This window comes from Marmota flaviventris, chromosome 1 (assembly GCF_047511675.1).
Source record: "Marmota flaviventris isolate mMarFla1 chromosome 1, mMarFla1.hap1, whole genome shotgun sequence".
Taxonomy (NCBI): Eukaryota; Metazoa; Chordata; class Mammalia; order Rodentia; family Sciuridae; genus Marmota; species Marmota flaviventris.
In genome coordinates, this window is record NC_092498.1 from 165,025,385 (window position 1) to 165,046,212 (window position 20,828).

General features: G+C 37.3%; 1 protein-coding gene and 1 non-coding gene across 2 annotated transcripts in view; one reads left to right on the plus strand and one right to left on the minus strand.

Moving 5' to 3' along the window:
• The window catches only part of Nek4 (NIMA related kinase 4), a 30,333-nt gene extending 11,152 nt beyond the window's left edge, over positions 1-19,181 (minus strand). The window contains exons 1-7 of the mRNA XM_027947849.2: positions 18,725-19,181; positions 16,388-16,654; positions 15,009-15,206; positions 14,713-14,820; positions 12,752-12,906; positions 9,934-10,075; positions 6,565-6,972 (exon numbers count right to left, since the gene is read on the minus strand). Coding sequence (XP_027803650.1) covers positions 6,565-6,972; positions 9,934-10,075; positions 12,752-12,906; positions 14,713-14,820; positions 15,009-15,206; positions 16,388-16,654; positions 18,725-19,096 — 1,650 coding nt within the window. The 5' untranslated portion in view covers positions 19,097-19,181. The remainder of the gene's footprint in view (positions 1-6,564; positions 6,973-9,933; positions 10,076-12,751; positions 12,907-14,712; positions 14,821-15,008; positions 15,207-16,387; positions 16,655-18,724) is intronic.
• Positions 5,123-5,190, plus strand: Trnaa-cgc (transfer RNA alanine (anticodon CGC)). Its single transcript has one exon. It is a non-coding gene; the product is annotated as a tRNA-Ala (tRNA).
• Positions 19,182-20,828: the final 1,647 nt, after the last annotated feature.

Below are 20,828 nucleotides of genomic sequence, written 5' to 3' on the forward strand. Positions count from 1 at the left end.
ATTAAATTACTCAAATTATGATTAACCTGACACTACTTACATTTGATTCAGTTAAAAAAAAAACTCATATATATAACTTTTAATAGGTTTTCTATTCCAAAAATGAACAAATGTTCTGAATGGAATCCAATTTGATTTAATACACATTTGGTCCCCAAGTAAACATTAGTTATTTGGATGCATAAAAAAATGCACAACAAAAAGAGTAGTAAGCTTGGAGTCAGATGGAATTATATGTGAGAAACCTAATCTCCCTGAGCTTGGTTTCCTCATCTAAAAATGGTTCTAATACCACCCTCCCCCATACATTGTACAATTGTGTCTTGATATTTTTGGGAGATCAACTCCAGGATCCCCTGCAGATCCAAACTCCTCAGATATTCAAGTCCCTTATATAAAATGGTATTGTATTTGCACATAACCTATGCACATCCTCTCAAATACTTTGTCATCCCTAGATTACTTATACAGCCTAATACAATCTAAATGTTGTATAAATAATTGTTGTACTGTATTGCTTAGGGAGTAATAAGAAAGATAAAAGGTCTGTCTATATGTGTTCAGTAAGGATGCAATTTGTCTTTTTCCAAATATTTTCAATCTGTGGTTGGTTGAATCCATAGATGTTCAACCTATGGATACAGAGGGATGACTATATTATTATTATTATTATTTTAGTACTGGGGATTGAACTCAGAGGTACTCAACCACTGAGCCACATTCCCAGCCCTATTTTGTATTTTGTTTAGAGACAGGGTCTCACTGAGTTGTTTAGTGCCTTGCCATTGCTGAGGCAACCGAACTCGCAATTCTCCTGTCTCAGCCTCCCCAGCCAATGGGATTACAGGCATGCACTACCGCACCTGGCTCTAACTATATTATTGTTTAAGGTTAGCTGAAATGGTATACTAAAAGCAATTAGAATGATGTCTAGCACACAGATGCTCAAAAAATGGGAGCTACCAGTGGCACATAATGATAAATTATAACTTAAATAAAAAATTTAAGTTATAATGATCACCAAATGACTTAATATTTGATCTAGATAGCTGATTTTAGACTCTACTATATATTTAAATAAAACAGTTCTTATATTTATTTAAAATTTTTTAAACTATCAGAATATCTTTGTTTTCAAGATGGACACTAGTAATTGAATATAATTCAACCGACATATTTTTACCAAAAGCCTACTCTGGTAATACATTTTAGACCATTATAATAATTTAGACCATTATTATTTTAGGCCATTGTCATTAAAACAACATTTTTAGACCCCTGGCAAACACAAAATTATGGGTAATTTATAAATTCTTTCAAGAGTATACCAATATTAGACATAAAATAAATGTAGTTAATTTTACATTACTATATAATAATTAGTTGAACAAAGAGACCAGGGTGATAAGCAAAAAATGAACCAATTTTGAAGAAAGAAAGAGAAAAAGATTGATTTCTTTATTGGTGATTAAGTATAGAGTATTCTAAATAAAACTCATGTATGTCCAAGAATAAAAGGAATAAATGACTCAGTGTGCTTCTCCATCAAATCCATGAAAAATTATCCCACTTTTATGAAGAAGAAAAAACAACAAAACAATAGGGGAAATACTGGACATGAAATTTTATCAAAGCAATAAAAAAATCTGCTCTAAAAGCTTGGTGTAAGAAACAGATTTGATCAGGAACAAGAAAAGAATACTGACGCATTAGAAGTTTTAGGCAGGGCAGTTAAGCAAGAAAATAAAATAAAAGGAATTCCAATTGTCAAGAAGTGAAACTATATCTCTATTTGCAGATCACAAGATATTATATTCAAAAAACCCTAAGGAGTCCAATTAAAAAAAATTATTAGAACCAATAAACAAGCTGGGTTGGTGGCACAAGCAAGTAACCCTAGCAGCTCAGAAGGCTAAGGCAGGAAGACTGCAAGTCCGAGGCCAGCCTCAGCAACTTAATGAGATTCTGTCTGAAAAAATAAAAATAAAAAGGACTGGATGTAGCTCAGTGGTAAAGCACCCCTGGTTTCAATTTCCAGTACGAATTTGCGGATGACATGATAATATATTTAACAGACCCAAAAGGGTCTACAAAGAAACTGCTAGAGGGCTGGGGATGTGGCTCAAGCGGTAGCGCGCTTGCCTGGCATGCGTGCGGCCCGGGTTCAATCCTCAGCACCACATACAAACAAAGATGTTGTGTCCGCCGAAAAACTAAAGAATAAATATTAAAATAAATAAATAAAGAAAGAAAGAAACTGCTAGAGTTAATAAATGAATTCAGCAAAGTGGCAGGATATAAAATCAACACGCATAAATCAAAGGCATTCCTGTATATCAGCAACAAAACTTCTGAAATGGAAATGAGGAAAACCACTCCATTCACAATATCCTCAAAGAAACTAAGATACTTGGGAATCAACCTAACAAAAGAGGTGAAAGATTTATACAATGAAAACTACAGAACCCTAAAGAGAGAGAGAGAAGAAGATCTTAGAAGATGGAAAAATGTACCCTGTTCATGGATAGGCAGAACTAACATCATCAAAATGGCAATATTACCCAAAGTTCTCTACAGGTTTAATGCGATGCCAATCAAAATCCCAACGGCATTTCTTGTAGAAATAGATAAAGCAATCATGAAATTCATATGGAAAAACAAAAGACCCAGAATAGCAAAAGCAATTCTAAGCAGGAAGTGTGAATCTGGAGGTATAGCGATACCAGAGTTCAAACTGTACTACAAAGCAATAGTAACAAAAACAGCGTGGTACTGGTACCAAAACAGGCAGGTGGACCAATGGTACAGAATAGAGGACACAGAAACCAATCCACAAAATTACAACTTTCTTATATTTGATAAAGGGGCTAAAAGCATGCAATGGAGGAAGGATAGCATCTTCAACAAATGGTGCTGGGAAAACTGGAAATCCATAGGCAACAAAATGAAACTGAATCCCTTTCTCTCGCCATGCACAAAAGTTAACTCAAAATGGATCAAGGAGCTACATATCAAATCAGAGACACTGCGTCTGATAGAAGAAAAAGTTGGCTACGATCTACATACTGTGGGGTCAGGCTCCAAATTCCTTAATAGGACGCCCATAGCCCAAGAGTTAATAACAAGAATAAACAAATGGGACTTACTTAAACTAAAAAGTTTTTTCTCAGCAAGAGAAACAATAAGAGAGGTAAATAGAAAGCCTACATCCTGGGAACAAATTTTTACCCCTCACACTTCAGATAGAGCCCTAATATCCAGAATATACAAAGAACTCAAAAAATTAAACAATAAGATAACAAATAACCCAATCAACAAATGGGCCAAGGACCTGAACAGACACTTCACAGAGGAGGACATACAATCAATCAACAAGTACATGAAAAAATGCTCACCATCTCTAGCAGTCAGAGAAATACAAATCAAAACCACCCTAAGATACCATCTCACTCCAGTAAGATTGGCAGCCATTATGAAGTCAAACAACAATAAGTGTTGGCAAGGATGTGGGGAAAAGGGTACACTTGTACACTGCTGGTGGGACTGCAAATTGGTGAGGCCAATTTGGAAAGCAGTATGGAGATTCCTGGGAAAGCTGGGAATGGATCCACCATTTGACCCAGTTATCGCCCTTCTCGGACTATTCCCTGAGGATCTTAAAAGAGCGTACTATAGGGATACTGACACATCAATGATCATAGCGGCACAATTCACAATAGCTAGACTGTGGAACCAACCTAGATGCCCTTCAATAGATGAATGGATAAAAAAAAAGTGTCATCTATACACAATGGAGTATTACGCAGAACTAAAAAATGACAAAATCATAGAATTTGCAGGGAAATGGATGGCATTAGAGCAGATTATGCTAAGCGAAGCTAGCCAATCCTTAAAAAACAAATGCCAAATGTCTTCTTTGATATAAAGAGAGCAACTAAGAACAGAACAGGGAGGAAGAGCATGAGGAAAAGATTAACATTAAACAAAGACGAGTGGGGGGAGAGAAAGGGAGAGAGAAGGGAAAGCATATGGAAATGGTAGGAGACCCTCAATGTTACATAAAATTACATATAAGAGGTTGTGAGGGGAAAGGGCGGGGGGAAACAAGGGAGAGAATTGAACAACAGCAGATGAGGCAGAGAGGGAAGATGGGAGGGGAGGGGAGGGGGGATAGTAGGGGATAGGAAAGGTAGCAGAATACAACAGTCACTAATATGCCATTATGTAAAAATGTGAGTGTGTAACCGATGTCATTCTGCAATTTGTATTTGGGGTAAAAATGGGAGTTCACAACCCAATTGAGTCAAATGTATGAAAGATGATATATCATGAGCTTTGTAATGTTTTGAACAACCAATAAAAAAAAAAAAAGAAAAAAGAAAAAAAAAATTTCCAGTACGAAAATAAAACCAATCAACAAGTTAAGCAAGATTGTAGAATATGTAGATAAATTCTACATACTAGCAATGAACAATCCAAAAACTAAAGTATGAAAATAATTCATCTTACAATAGCATCACAAAGGATAAAATACTTAGAAATAAATGTAACAAAATAAGTTCAAGATACTGAAAACAAGAAACATCACTGAAAAATAATTACAGAAGCCCTAAATAAATGGAACGATATACCATATTCATGGAGTGAAAGGCACATTAAAATAGCAATGCTCTACAAATGATCTTCAGATTCAAAGTACCAAAACCCCAGCATGTTTTGCAGAATTTGTCAAGATGGTCTTAAAATTCATAAGGAAATGCAGAGAATCCAAAATAGCCAAAACCATTTTTAAAAATAAGATGGAAGACACCCACTTTGCAATTTCAATACTTACTACAAAGCTACAATAATTATGATATATTATATAGATAGACAGATCAATGAAACAGAATTGAGGTCTAGAAATAAACCCTTCCAATTTATAATCTATTGATTTTCAACAAGGGTGCCAAGACAATTCAATGGGGAAAGAATAATCTTTTCATCAAATGGTGCTGGGACAACTGAATGTCTGCAAATAAAAAAAATGAAGTTGAATCCCTTCCTCATTTTATACACATGAATAAACTCCATATGGATCACAGACCTAAATTAAGAGTTAAAAGTATACTTTCTGGGGCTAGGGTTGTAGCTCAGTGGTAGAGTGCTTGCCTCGCATGCATGAGGCCCTGGGTTCGATCCCCAGCACCACATAAAAATAAACAAATAAAAATAAAGATATTTCGTCCATCTACAACTAAAAAAATATTTTTTTTAAAAAAGCATACTTTTTGTAGAAAACATAAGAGTACATCTTTATGACACCAAAAGCACAAATAACATAGGAAATCATGGACAAAATTGAATGCCATGAAAATTAAAAACTTCTGTGCTTCAAAGAATGCCATCAAGAAAGCGAAAAGACAATCCAAAGAATGGGAAACAGTATTTTTAAGTCTTTTATCTGATAAGGATTGGTATCTAGAAGATAAAGAACTCTTCCAAATAAACCAATTAAAAATTGGCAGAGGGGGCTGGGGATGTGGCTCAAGTGGTAGCGCACTCGCATGGCATGCACAGGGCGCTGGGTTCGATCCTCAGCACCACATAAAAATAAAATAAAGATGTTGTGTCCACCAAAAACTAAAAAAAAATAAATATTAAAAAATTCTCTCTCTCTCTTAAAAAAAATTGGCAGGGGATCTCAATAGATTATTTCTCCAAAGGAAGTACATAAATGGCCAATAAACATAGGAAAAGATATTCAACATCATCAATCATTAAGGAGATGCAAATCAAAACCACAGTAAGACACTGCTACACACCCAGAAGAATGGTTGGAATCAAAATGGACAAGAAGCGTAAAAAGGATGTAGAGAAAATGGAACTCCCACACACTGCTGCTGAGAAGTAAAATTATAAAATTGCTTTGGAAATCAATTTTATAATTCCTCAAGAAGTTAGAGTCAGTATATGACCCAGCAGTAATTCCATTCCTAGGTTTACATCCAACAGAACTGAAAACACATACATAAAACGTACATCAATGTTCACACCAGCATTATCCATAATAGCCAAAATGTTTGGTTGTAAACAACCCAAACATTCATCAACTGATGAACAGTCACATAAAATATCATAGATACATACAGGGGAATTTATTTGGCAATAAAAAGAAGACTGGTACATGCTACAAGCTTTTCATGGATAAACCTTGAAAACATTGTGCTAAAGTAAAAGCAGCCAGACATGAAAGGCTATAAATGTATATAATTCTAAGAAATGCCCAGAATAGGCAAATTCATAGGGACAAATGTTGCCAGAGGATGGAGATAAGGAAGAATGGAGAGTGACTGCTGCTTGGGTATTGGTATTGGGATTAGTGGTTTTTTTTGTTTTTGTTTTTGTTTTTTTTTTTTTTTGTGTGTGTGTGTGTGTGGTTTTGGCAGGTGATGAAGATATCCCTCTAAGTTTAAACTGGAATACAAAATAACTGATTTTCCTGACAATTAGAGTATACCCAACTATTGTAACCACACTTCCCAGTCTTCTTTCTGAAAGGGACTCCTAGTGTATATTACTCACATGGTCCTTTGGCTTTGGGTCTTTGTTTAGAGGCTGCAACAGCTTCACTGCTCCACTCCTATCCGCACTGCCACTATCAGAGGACAATGTGAGAATCAGGCTTTCAGGATGAGCACTAGACTTAGAATTATCCTGCAGACTCTCCTCCTTCACTTGAGAAATACTGCATTTATCTTTGTGCTCACTAGAGGCATCTAAGTGTCTTTGTTGATTCTTCTGAATTAGGCCATCATTCATGCAGTCTCTTCTTTCTGCAGGTAAGATGTCAATATTTACCCTACTGATTGTGGCTTGTGACTCTGCAGTACTGCTCATATCCAATTTGTCAGTGTGGACTTTCAGACTAGCAGGTGGTTTCAAGGGACCAATAACGATTGGTTTCTCCTGGGACAAACATTTATCTTCACTCTGAGCAAAAAGATGTTTTCAAATTATTAAAGAACTCCTGGACACACCAAATATAAAAATTAACTCAAAATTGAACAACACATTCCTCAAAAAGTTAAACATAGAAATACCTTTGAATTGCCATAGAATTACCATACTAGCAATTTCATTCCTATATACATACTCCAAAGAACCAAAAGCAGGGATTCAATAGGTATGTGTGAACCAATGTTTCTAGCAGCACTATTCAAAATAGCCAAAAGATGGAAACAACCCAAATGTCAATCAGTGGATGAATGGATGACCATAATGTGGATATACATACAATGGAATATTATTTAGTATTTAAAAGGGCGGGAATTCTAACACAGATGAACCTGAAAATACACCAAATGAAAAAGCCAGACACAAAAAGACAAATATTATATGCTGGTTCTATTTATATAAAATATCTAAAATAGGCAAATTCAATAAAGACAGAGTAGATGAGAGGTCACCAGGGCCTGGGGATGGAAGAACAGGGAGTTACTGCTTAACTGGTAAATTTTCTGTTTGGAATGATAAAAAGGTTTTGGAGATAATGGCAGTGGCTATAAGACATTGTGAATGTAATTGAAGGCACTGAACTGCATGATTTAAAATGGTTAAAATACTGCTGTGACCCCCCCCCCCAAAAAAAGGTACAATGTACTCAAGTGGGACTTATTCCTGGAATGCAAAGATTACTCATATCGAAATCATCAATATAATACACCACATGAACAGAATGAAGGGGGAAAAACTACATGACCATCAATAATTGATGCAGAAAATGCATTTGACAAAATTCAACACTCTTTCATGGAAAAAAAAATGGCACACTTGGAACAGAAGAAAACAATCTTAACATAATAAAAGCCATATGTAGAAAGCCTATACTGAACATTATAGTTAATGACGAAACTCTGAAAGCTTTTCCTGTAAGATTAGGAACAAGGCAAACATGCCCACTCTCTCCACTTCTATTTACCACAATACTGGAAATTGTAGCTAGAGCAATTGAGAAGGAAGGAAGGAAGGAGGGAGGGAGGGAGGGAAGGAGGGAAGGAGGGAAGGACGGAAGGAAGGAGAGGCATTGGAATTGAAAAGCAAGAAGTAAAATTATTCCTCTTCACAGATGATATGATTTTTTAAAAATTTTGTTATTGTTGTTGTAGGTAAACAGTATGCCTTTATTTTATTTGTCTTATTTTTATGTGGTGCTAAGGATAGAACCCAATGCTTCACATGTGCTAGGCAAGTGTTCTGTCACTGAGCTACAGCCCCAGCCCAAGATGATATGATCTTAAATGTAGAAAACCCTAAAGACTCCACAAAAAAACTGTTGGAACTAACAAATGAATTTAGTAAAGTAGCAGGAGACAAAAATCAACAAATAAAAATCAGTTGTATTTCTATACACTAATAATGAACAATCTGAAAAGAAAATTATAAAAATAATTTCATTTATAATAGCATCAAAAAGAATTAAATAGTCAAGCTTGGTGATGTACTCCTATAATCCCAGCTACTCAGGAAGCTAAGGCTGGAAGATTCCAAGTTCAAGGTCAGCCTGAGCAACTTAGAACCTGAGTCAAAATAAAAAATAAAAAGGGCTGGGGATGTAGCTCAGTGGTTCAGTACCCATGGTTTCAATATTCAGTTCCATACACACCAAAAAAATGATAAAATAGAGGAATTAACATAACCAAGGATGTGAAAGACTTGTACAAAGAAAATTATAAAACACTGCTGTAAGAAATATGAAAAAAAACTGCTACAGAATTCATCGGGAATCCTAAGGGATCCTAAATAACCAAAACAATCCTGAAAAAGAAGAACATAGCTAGATGACCCACATTTCCTAATTTAGAAACTTATTACAAAGCTATAATAATCAATGCTGTAAAACTGAAACTGACAGACATATAAACCAATATAAATGCCATGTGAATGAACTATAAAAACACACTAAGTCAAAGAAGCCAGACATGAAAGGTCACACATTGTATGATTCCATTTATATGAAATAATTAGGCTAGGTAAATCCATAGAGACAGAAACACATTGATGTGGGTCTGCAGTTGTAGCTCAGTGATAGAGTACTTGCCTAGCACATATGAGACACTAGGTTCGATCCTCAGAACCATATAAAAATAAATAAATAAAATAAAGAAATTAAAAAATACAGTAACATAAAAAAAAAGAAAACACTGGTGATTGCCAGGAGCTGGATGGGAGAGAGAAATGGGAGTGACTGCTGTAAAGGATTTCCTTTATGCTAATGAAAATGTTCTGGAACCAGATAAGAGGTGATGGTTGCACAACATTGTGAATGTACTAAATTCACATAATTGTTCACTTTAAAATGATTGATTTTAGGGCTGGGGTTGTGGCTCAGCAGTAGAGCATCTGCTCTACTAGCACATGCGAGGCCCTGGGTTCGATTCTCACAACCACATAAAAATAAATAAAATAAAAAGGTATTATGTCCAACTACAACTAAAAAATTAATATTTAAAATAAAATGGTTGAGAAATCTAAAAAATTTTTACAGCCCTGACTTCATGAACAGTTCAATAGCCCACTGTGAATAAAGTGAGCTAAAATAATCACCTCACCAGTATTTTTTCTTTATAATACAGGCTTAATTAAAGCTCAACAGAATCTCTAGTAAAGCATAATCATTTCCCAACAAAATAATTTGTTTTTGTTTTTTTTTCTTTTCAGTACTGAGGATTGAACCCGGAAGCACTCTACGTCTAAGCTACCACCCCAGTCCATTTTATTTTTTCTCTTTTGAAACAGGGTCTCACTGAGTTCTCCAGGTTAGCCTCAAATTTGTGATCTTCCTTCCTCAGCCTCCTAAGTCTCTGGGATTTTACAAATGTGTGTTACTATGCCCAGAAGATAACCTATTTTTAAAATAGTTTCTAAAACATTATTCTTTAAAAAGAAACATACCATTATATATGTCTTAGAATCCTCAGCAGAATATTGTTGGTGATTGATTGCTTCAAGATTTGATCCTGCCTTTCTGGAAACAACAGTAGCAACAGGCTTGGATTTAGAATCACCATTTTTGATGTTATTTTTGGAGGTTTTTCTTTATAAAGAAAAAAAGAAGGGTTATTATCAATATGGTGAAGATTGAGAGTTTTTATGTATATATGAAGACGTATATACGTTATACTTCCTTAAGCACCATTTATAGAAAACAGTCTTCTAAAAATCTAGAAGGCATTTTACAAAACACCTGACCAGTAGTCTTCAAAACATTCAAGATTGTTAAAAAAAAAAAAAGTGAAAAGCTATCACTGACCCAAGAAGACTAAGGAGAATGAGTATTAAATATACATTAGTAGGACTGGGGTTATGGCTCAGTGGTAGAACACTCGCCTAGCATGCGTGAATTACTGGGTTACATCCTCAGAACCACATAAAAATAAATAAATAAATAAAGGTATTGTGTTCATCTACTACTAAAAAAAAGGTTTTTTAAGGGCTGAGGTTATGGCTCAATGGTAGAATGCTCGCCTAGCATATGCGAGGCACTGGGTTTGATCCTTAGCACCACAAAAAAAATAAATAAATAAATAAAACTTATATTTTTAACTATATCCCATGGTATCCTGGACTGAATTCTGGAACAGAAAAAGGGACATTAGAGAAAAAACTAGCAAAAGCAAAATCAAATCTGGAGATTAATCAAGAGTAATGTACCTTGGCTGGTTTCTTAGTTTTGATAAATATACTATGGAAACATAAGGTGTAAACAATAGAAGAAACCAGGTGAAGGGTATACAGGAACTCTTTATACTATCTTTGCAACTTCTCAGTAAATACAAAGTTATTCTATGATAAAAATTCTACTAGAAAGTTCCTCACATTCAGAAGAAACAAGGTAAGTTTAATCTTCCAAGTTTCACATTAGCAATAATACCATAACTGCTTTGCTAAATTTGAGAGTAGAAATGACTGGTATACATTTCCTGACTTGCAGAAAAATGTTATACAGCAAAGTCATGCCCTGGCTGTTTTAGTGTGTTGTTTCTACATCTGGGGTAAACCTCTGGAGAATTCAAGGAAACTACGGATGTAAGGACATGATCTCCATGATCAGAACATGGAGATCACAGCAGAGGACAGAGATCAAAAACATTATTTTGAGCTAATGGCACTTAAAGAACAGCAGATATGAGAAAGGTGCTCTGACCCTCCTTTGTCTTCGTGAAAGTAAAAGATAAAACCCCATCTGAAAGACGTCCTCCCTCTATCAGAAGAAAAGGCCAAAGGTCTGTCTGGTTGGAAATTATACACAATATGAATAAAAAGATGGTCCTTCTTTATTCCCTGGCCTCTCTAGTATTGCCTTTCTCCTTCCAAATTTAATTTGCCACCACAAAAAGAGAAGCCAAAAGAGTGACAAGCTTGTTCAGCCCTAAACACCTGTTTGGTGAAGGTAGAACCTGTAAGTCAAAAATAGAAACTCTTGGGCTGGGGTTGTAGTTCAGTGGTTGAGCGCCTGCCTTGCATGCATGAGGCACTAGGTTCCATCCTCAGCACCTTATAAAATAAATAAATAAATAAAATAAAGATATTGTATCCATCTACAACTAAAAATATATATACATATATATTTTTAAAAAAAGAAATTATTTTCTACAAAAGTTTTATGAATAAAAAAAGAAACCCTATGAACCAGGCACATTTGTGCATGCTTATAATCCCAGCAACTCAGGAGAATGTAGGCAAGAGGACAGCAAGTTCAAGGTCAGCCTTAGCAACTTAGTAAAGCCCTATACAACTTAACAAGAATTTGTCTCAAAATAAAAATAAAAAGAGCTGGGGATTGTAGCTCGGTGGTAAAACAGCCCTGGGTTCAATCCCCAGTACCACAAAAAAAGGGAGAAATCTCACAAATGCTCAGGAATTTGAACACTATTTTTATATGTATACAACTATCCTCTTACATAATAACTAATATAATAGTAGTACTCTAAATAGTTCCCTAGATTTCTGATTTTAGCAATTAGGCAAATTTCCACATGTATTTCAAAGGTGCCAGAATATGCCATCCCAAAATATGCCACTTTGGCAGAAGGATTACTTTGACCTAACAGCACTTAAACTGCAAATGTAAGAAGGATGTGCTGATCTTTCTTTTTCTTCCTGAAAGCAAGAGAAAAACACCCTAATGGAAGTTGTCTTCTCAGTATCAGAAGGAGAGTTAAAGGCTGTGGATATAACTCAGTTGGTAGAGTGCTTGCTTTACATACGCAAGGCCCTAGGTTCAATCCCCAGTACCACCAAAAAAAAAAAAAGAAGAAGAAGAAGGAAAGTTAAGTTCTTATCCTGAATGGAAAGTTGAGACTGAGAATTCTATACAAATATAACTCGTTAAAGTAATTCTTAGCCTCCTTTGGCCTCTCCAGTTCGATTATTTTTCCACAATTGTCTCTCCTATTCAACCCAGAATTTTGCATTTAGGTTTCACCACTCTTTGAGGTCTTCATTTCTTTTTGAGAGCTCCAGTGTCACGTAAGTTTTATTAAATAAGTGTGTACTTTTTTCTTGTTAATTTGTCTTACATCAGTTTCTTGGGCCTAAGCCAAAAAATCCAAAAAGGGGAAAATTTTGCCTCTCTACATATTCTAATAATGCAATTTTACTTCATGTTTAAAAAACACTCACCATAAATTATTGCATATGAAAATTATAGAAGCTACCATCTATTTATTCCATCTATCTAGCCCAGCTATTTACAAAGGAAGTATCTTACGCCTTCGTGGCCTCCAAAAACACAGAGATTTGGCGTTTTATATAAGGCTGCCTCAGGATGCTCCTCACAGAGGGTCTTTCTTCAGGTCTTTTGCTCAGCATTGTTCTTATCAGTTCTGCCAGCTCTGGGCTATAAACTCTTGGCATTGGTGGCAGCTACAAAGAAAAATAATAATGCAATTATAGCTAGTGATGTTATGAGTTAAATAAAAGATAATAAAAGTTTCCCAATATTTACTTAAATTCTTACATCCATACATTCACTGAAGTAGAAAATAAACCAGCCTAGAGCTGGGAATGTGGCTCAGTGGTAGAGCGCTCTCCTGGCATGCATGAAGCTCTGGGTTCAATCCCCAGCACCAAAAAAAAAAAAAGAAAAGAAAGAAAGATTTATACACCAGGGTGTTCAATGCAGTACTGTTCAACAAATAAAAACAAATTCCCCTCCATAATGAACCTGTGGAATAAAGTATGGTACATTCTTCCTATAGACTACTAGGCAGCTGCTTAAAAAATATAAGTATTGACCAGAAAAGATGTCTCTTATGCATTAACCCAATAAAAGGAAGTTGTGTACCATGGAATACAGCCTGATTCCATTTCAGTTTCTTTTTTTAAGTGTCTGTATGTGTATATATACTGAGTCAAGTCTGTTTTAAGGCAGAGAAAAGCTAGGAGGCCTAGCTTGTTAGCAGTGGTTATCTCTAGGGGAAACAAAAGAGAAGGAATTTCGCTCCTTTCTTTTGGATTTTTTAAGTAGTAGAATATAGAAAAATTTTAATTTTTGTTTGTGTTTTTTTAATATTTTTCAAATTTAAAAATTAAATGAGTTTTGGGATAATACTAAAATTAGTAGGTGATCTGGAATCTTAAAATTTAATGGTGCGTGGACTCTTGACACTACAAAGGGCAACTACCCTCATAACATACAAAGTTAGTGCAATGGTACATGTCTGTAATCCCAACAACTGAAGAGGCTAAAGCAGGAGGATCACAAGCTCAAGGCCAGCCTCAGCAACTTAGTGAGACCCTGTCTCAAAATAAAAAATCAAAAGGACTAGGGATGTAGCTCAATAGTAAAGCATCCCTGGGTTCAACTCCTAGTACTAAAATGCTTTCTGCAGTTTCTAACCACTTATTAGTGATCGTGATGATTTTGAATGGAACAAGTTCAAACAGAGTAGACTCATTGTAAATAGACTCACTCAACCATCAGCTGCTCAGGAGATGATGCCAACAGCCTCTCAGAGCACCAGCACATCATGTGGCTACAGAGAAAGATTTTCAAAAAGTAGATTCTTTTGAGCCATTAAGCCACCTCTTTTTTTTTTTTTTTTTTTTTTTTGGCATCATGTTGGGGATTGAACCCAGGGCCTTGTGCATGCAAGGCAAGCACTCTACCAACTGAGCTATATCCCTAGCCCCCATTAAGCCACCTCTACAAATTAATATAAGAAATTATCAAAACCAGGCACAGCGGTATACACCTGTAATTTCAGTTTCTTAGGAGGCTATGACAATAAGACAAGTTCAAGGCCAGTTTGGGCAACTTGGTGAAACCCTATCTCAAAATGAAAAGCAAAAAGGGACTGGGATATAGCTCAATGGTAGAGCGTCCCTGGCTTCAAGCCCCTGGACCACACAGATACCAAAAAAAAAAAAAAATCAATTCTTTCTTTTTAAGTTCAGTCTTACATAGAAGGAACCCACCTTCCCTCTATCCCAGCCAATACTGGGGACTGAATCCAAGGGTGCTTTATCACTAGACTACACGCCCCCCCCACCACCACCACCACTTCTTTTGAAACAAGATCTTGCCAAGTTGCTGAGGCTGGCTTTGAACTTGACCCAGTATCAATGACTACTCATTAACTAACCAAAATCATCCAAGATTTAACAGTAGTTATTTATAAATCTGCATTACATAAACCTTGCTTAATTAATTCTAGATTAGCTTTTTACCTTTCCTTCAATAATCCGATAAACTAAAGAATTCATGTCTTTTGCATTGAAAGCATGTTTCAGGGTGGCCATTTCATAGACACAGCATCCCAAAGCCCAAACATCAGACTAGGAAAAAAAAAAAAGTGAGTGATTAAATGCTAGAAGACCTTATTTTCACTTTTCCCTGTTTAAAAAAAAAAAAAAGATATTGTCCTTTAATCAACACACAGATAATTCTGATTTAACTGTTCTGATGGGTTCTAAAATGAATACTCTCCCAGAGACAAGGTGAAAACATGCATAGCCAATCCTACCTTATAGTTGTAGGGTCTGTTTGAGAACAATTCAGGGCTCATGTAATAGGGTGTGCCAATGAGGGTGCTTGCCATGTCACAGTGGTTTTCTAACACTCGAGCAATTCCTAGGTCACCCACTTTGATGATGTTTGTTCTTGTGAGAAAGACATTTTGAGTTTTCAGATCTCGATGAAGGATGTGTTTTTCATGTAAATACTGAGAAGAGAAATCGAATCTCATTTTATATAAACACGCTGATTTATTTATTTATTCCTTTTTAAATATCATCAGTAATTGCAGGAATTAAAGAGCCTTCATTACCTATCTACCAAAACATTATTGTTTTATAATCTCTAAATAAAATACAACCTTCAAAGTAAAAATATTATAAGTTCTACACTTTAACTGGCCCTTAACCTTCCAAAATTGTTTCCTGGTATCTTGACAATCACACCATTTTAGTATTACCTGGATCCAGTTTTAAAATATGCCTACAAACTCCCGCTGAAGGTAGGAAACTTACACAAAGTCAGGTGTGCATTCCTCTCAGACTCATGAAATCCTGGGCATAATGTTTTCAAATATTACAAGATCATCTGTATTTAGAGAATATCTTAGAACTTAAACAACAAAGGCAAGTAATTCTGGATAATTCTGCCCAGTTTCAGATTGGCAGTTCACAAACAGTCTCACTCTGAGGTATGTGTATATTAAACAGAAATTTGTGCACTTCTACCTCCACTGCCACAGCAGGATAAAAGCCCAAACTCCCACTGTTTAGGAATATTAATTAGAAAAGCCACCTTTCAGCATGACACAGCTCACCAGCTACTGACAAACATGATCATTCTTTGCTCTTTGTTGATTCAGGGTCTTTGTTTTTTTTTTTTTTTTTTGTATTAGGGATTGAACCCAGGGACACTTAACCACTGAGCCACATCCCAGCCTTTTTTTTTTTTTTTTTTTTAATTAATTAGAGACAGGGTTGTTTAGGGCAACCTCACAGAGTTGCTTAGGGCCTTGCTAAGTTGCTGAGGTTGGCTTTGAACTTACAATCCTCCTTCCTCAGTCTCCAGAGTCACTGGGATTACAGATGTGCACCACCATGCCCAGCTGACTTAGGCTCCTTAAAATTAACCTTGTTATGAATATTAAATGAAAAAAGAATTAGCTCCCTGCCCCCTGAAATTAGACATGGAATCTGTGTCTACTATAATATAGATATCACTCACTCAGAAACATTCCAATGTTATAGTAAGAGGGACAGGGTCCACTTTATACATTCATTCTCCAAAAAATGTTTTGTTCATGTAAGCATTGGGGAAATTTTTTCTTAAAATACACATCATCTTCCTGCCACCTTGGAGCAAGTGGGATGTTATGAGTATAAACAGTACCTGCAAAGCCATGGCAATCTGTACAAACCATTCTACCACCTGACTTTCAGGCAGAAGTTGCCCTTTTTGCTCCTTGAGCTTCCGGTACAGATCACCTCCTTCACAGAAGCCCATGACAATGTAGAGCAGGCCATCTCCTCCCTCCCACGACTCTTTGTAGGTGACAATGTTGGGGTGCTTCAGCTGAGACAAGAGCTGAGCTTCCTGTTCAGCAGCTCGCCGTTCTCGGCTGGAGGCATTTCGGAGGTTCAGTTTTTTGATGACATACTAACAATGAAAACACATATTTTTACAATATGCATGTAAACATACAGTTTTGTAGGTTCTAAAGTGTCTAAGAGCTTTCATAAATGTCCTCAAAACCAACCTTCTGGAACCAGTCAGATAACCCACTAATTTTGTATTTTACAAAGCATAAAATTGCTAGAGATGTAACTCAGTTGATAGAGCACTTTCCCAGCATGCACAAAGCCCCTGATTCAATCCACAGCGCCACAAAGAGAAAAGGGAAGCATGAAACCAGGGAAAATTTTTGCTGTTACTAATGATACTTTTTATAAGTTGGGCCATGTAGGGTCACAAAAAAGAAATTATCCTTTCCATCTGCAGTTTACAATTTCATTGAGCCAAACCAGCAGTCCCATCTACTTTAGGAGACTGAGACAGGATTGTTTGAGTCCAGGAATTCAAAGCCAGCTGGGAATAGTGAGATCCCCACCTCAGAAAAAATGGTATGCATGGTGAAGCACACCTGGAATCCCAGTGACTCAAGAGGCTGAGGAAGAAGGATTGCAAGTCCAAGGCCAGCTTCAGCAACTTTACGAGCCCTAAACAATTCAATAAGGCCCTGTCTGAAAATATTTAAAAAAAAAAAAAAAAAAAGTAGCTCAGTGGTAAAGTACCCCTGGGTTCAATTCCCAGAACAAAAAAAGGAAAAAAAAGAGGAAGAAGAAGATGACAACAAAACAAAAAATATACAAATTAATTAATGGCTAAAAAGTGAATCAAAAATAACATACCATTGGATCAGTCATAAAATCTGGGTTAGAGAGTCCTTAATTCCTTAACCTCTAAGTTCCCCCTACAAAGAGGCATAAAAATATATCTTGAATATACATCTCCAGACAGAATGGGTTTATGGATACTCCATGAGTTATTAGATAATCCATGGTCCAGGAAGGTTGAAAATCACTGATCCTCAACCTACAAAATTATTCTTACTTTTAAAAAAATCAACATGCTTTAACATCTACTATACTTCCCTCACTTCACTCAAAAGACCATACAATTCATTTCTTCAAAAAACACATACAAAAAGGTGCTTTGTGAAATGTAAACTACTACTCAAACATGAAGGGCTATTATTATAACTAATCTCCTGTCCTCAGCTCAAAAATCTAAGGAAAATCCCCCTGTGCCTATTGAATAAACCTCTTATGCCTGAGCTTGTGTTCCAAGCACAGCAACCAGCACCTGGGACAAGGAGGAATAGGTAAGTGGGCCTGTGCTTAGGGTGAACATCTCTTAGTTTGCTTGATGCAACTGGGTTGTCAGTGATCTGTTAATAGTACTTCCTTTCAGTTTCAAAATTGTCCCAGCTTGTACAATACACTATGTAATCACTCTTCTTAATAAACCATATTGAAGAACTTGTTCATTATCCTTTGGGTGACAGGATAAAGTGTTTTAAGCAAAGGTGTGATAACATCGCTTTGAAGTTTTAGAAAGAGCATGGAAGCTGAAGGAAAGTAAGTGATGGGTCACAGAGCAGCAAGTAGGTGTGGGGGAAAAAAGTGGTATCCTGGATTGGGCTCCTAACATTGGAGACGGAGAACCCTGTTGCCTTAGTGATGTATAAAAATAATCAGAGTTGGGGGACATTAAAGATAACCCATGTACCCAGCGTGGGAAACTGCATGGCTGATGATACTGCTCAATTGAAATAGGGGCTGGGAATGAAGGTTTGGCAGGAAGGTGATGAGCTGAGTTTTAAATGAGTCCAGCAATCTGCAGTTAGAGAAGTTTGGGATTCTTTGTTCACGAAGTAAGGCTTGAGAGGTGCTGGGTTAGAATGCATGATACTTGCCTGCTCACATGGAATTGTTAGGGGTGGGAAAAAGGTGTGTACATCAAGCACACCACTCACTACCACCTATGAGAAGTAGAGGAAGAATGTGCGCATATGATAAGGGGCCTGGCCTCGTCTTGATAGTTTGGGACAATTTCCCTGAAGAAGTGCCATCTTAGATGAAACCTTTCACCCCGCCCCGGGCCTCGTCCTCTGGAATCGGTTCATGCAGCTCTGCCCACCCTTTGCTGGGCCCGACCCCCGCGGACCTGCCTGCCGTCCCGCCGGTGTTTCACGAGAGTCACCTCCCCGTAGCTGCCTTTGCCCACGACCCGCACGTAGCAATAGGCGGCCAGGGGCATATTCCTGACGCAGACCCACAGTCGAGATGCTGCGGCAGCAGGTAGGGCGGCGGGCCGCAGCAGGAGGTCCCGCTCATGCCCGAGAGGCTGCGGTAGGGTAGGCTGTGGAGACGGCCTGGAAGGGGTAGGAGCACCTAAAGCCGGCCCGCCGCGACGCCGCTGCCATAGAGATCCCAGTCGGCGCAGTCCTGCGCATGCTCTGACTTTCCCACAGGACCCGCCATAGAGCTGACGCGGGAGAGGCCAGAGTGGTTTCGCCGTCCTGGGAGAACCTGCCATAGAGCCGCGACGCTGGCCGGCCAGAGCGACTCCGCCGGGTCCTGCGCAAGCTCCGTGAGCCTCGGCTCAACTGCACAATTGCCATTTACTGTGGAAGCTTTTGCTGGTTTTGCAGTTGATGATTCTAAGAGATTTATGCGTATGGTTCATTCATTCTGTGAATATTTACTGATCGCCTGTGTGCTTGTCTGTCAAAGTCCTTGCCTTCCTGGAGCTCACATTCTAATGTGTGTGTCTGCGTGTGACATACGCTCGCTTTATCTCATGCATAACGGTCTGTGCACCCAAGGTCCATCTTACTTTTTGATACTTTACAAAGTAAACAAAGTTGAAGATATCAGTACTTTTCCAACCGTTTGGTCCAGCCAACATCTCCCTTTCCTAGAAGCATTTACTTTAAAACAACAACAACAACAAAAAAAGTGTACAATTAAAAATCTTTTCCCCTGCCCCTGATAAATAGATTTAGATAGACGAGAGATGATCTAGATATATCGTGCAACACAGGAGTATCTTTCTCAAGGACTGAAATCCCTTCTTTTGAGATTTAATCATCAGCAAGGGTTAGGTCTCTGTCTCCAGTCTATGTGGGAGGATAGAATCCTAATTTCCACATTGCCAGCTAGCAAAAACAGCTGGTTTAATTATGTTTACATTGACCAACCCATTGTAATTTTTCATTTCCCTTTATCTATGTGAGCCCCCTGCTCACTCCTCTTTACTCTCTCATTCTCCCTTTATAACGCGCAGTCACCTCTACATAAATTGGAATGAAGCTCAGCTTTTCTTCCTACTGTCAGTAGTTACTGAATAAAAATCTGTTTTCTCTGCTTTTTACTAAAGCCTGGCTTTATCTTTACCAACATCATTAACTTAAGTTCAATATTTGTTTATGATTCTTTTTTTCTTTTGGTTTTCTTGTGGAAACGAAATTTGCATTGTGGATGAAATATGTTTGTTTGTTTTGGGTACTGGGGATTGAACTCAGGGGCACTCGACCACTGAGCCACATCCCCAGCCCTATTTTGTACTTTATTTAGAGACAGGGTCTCACTGAGTTGCTCAGCACTTCGCCTTTGCTGAGGCTGGCTTTGAACTTGCGATCCTCCTGCCTCAACCTCCTGAGCTGCTGGGATTACAGGCAGGCGCCACCATGCCCAGCGAAATATGCAAATCTTAAACGTATAATTAGATAATGTTGACAAATCCCTTCACCAAACTCTATCAAGATATAAACCAAAAGAAGCCTGGAGGGCTAGCGCACTGACAGTAGGGACTCAAATAAATAAATGAACAACCATGTTCATAGCGACATTATTCACAACAGCCAAAAACTGGAAGCAATCTAAGTACTCATATTTGGATGTTGGATAAGCAATATCTGTATACAGATATTGGAATATTATTAAGCCTAATTAAAGGAAGGAAACTGACATGCTGCAACATGGCTGGACCTTGAGGACATTATGCTAAGGGAAACAAGGTAGCGACCAATGTGACTTGTGTGAGGTATCTAGAGTAGGCAAATTCATAGAGACACAGGAAGTAGAATGGTGTCAGTGGTTGGGGAGGGGCGAATTGGGAGTTAGTGTTTAATGGATACAAAACTTCATTTGAGGAGAATGAAAAACATCCAGGGATGGACGGTGGTGATGATCCCACAACAATGTGAATATAATAGGTCACTAAGTTGTGCACTTAAAAATGGTGAAAATGTTAATTTTTTTTTAAG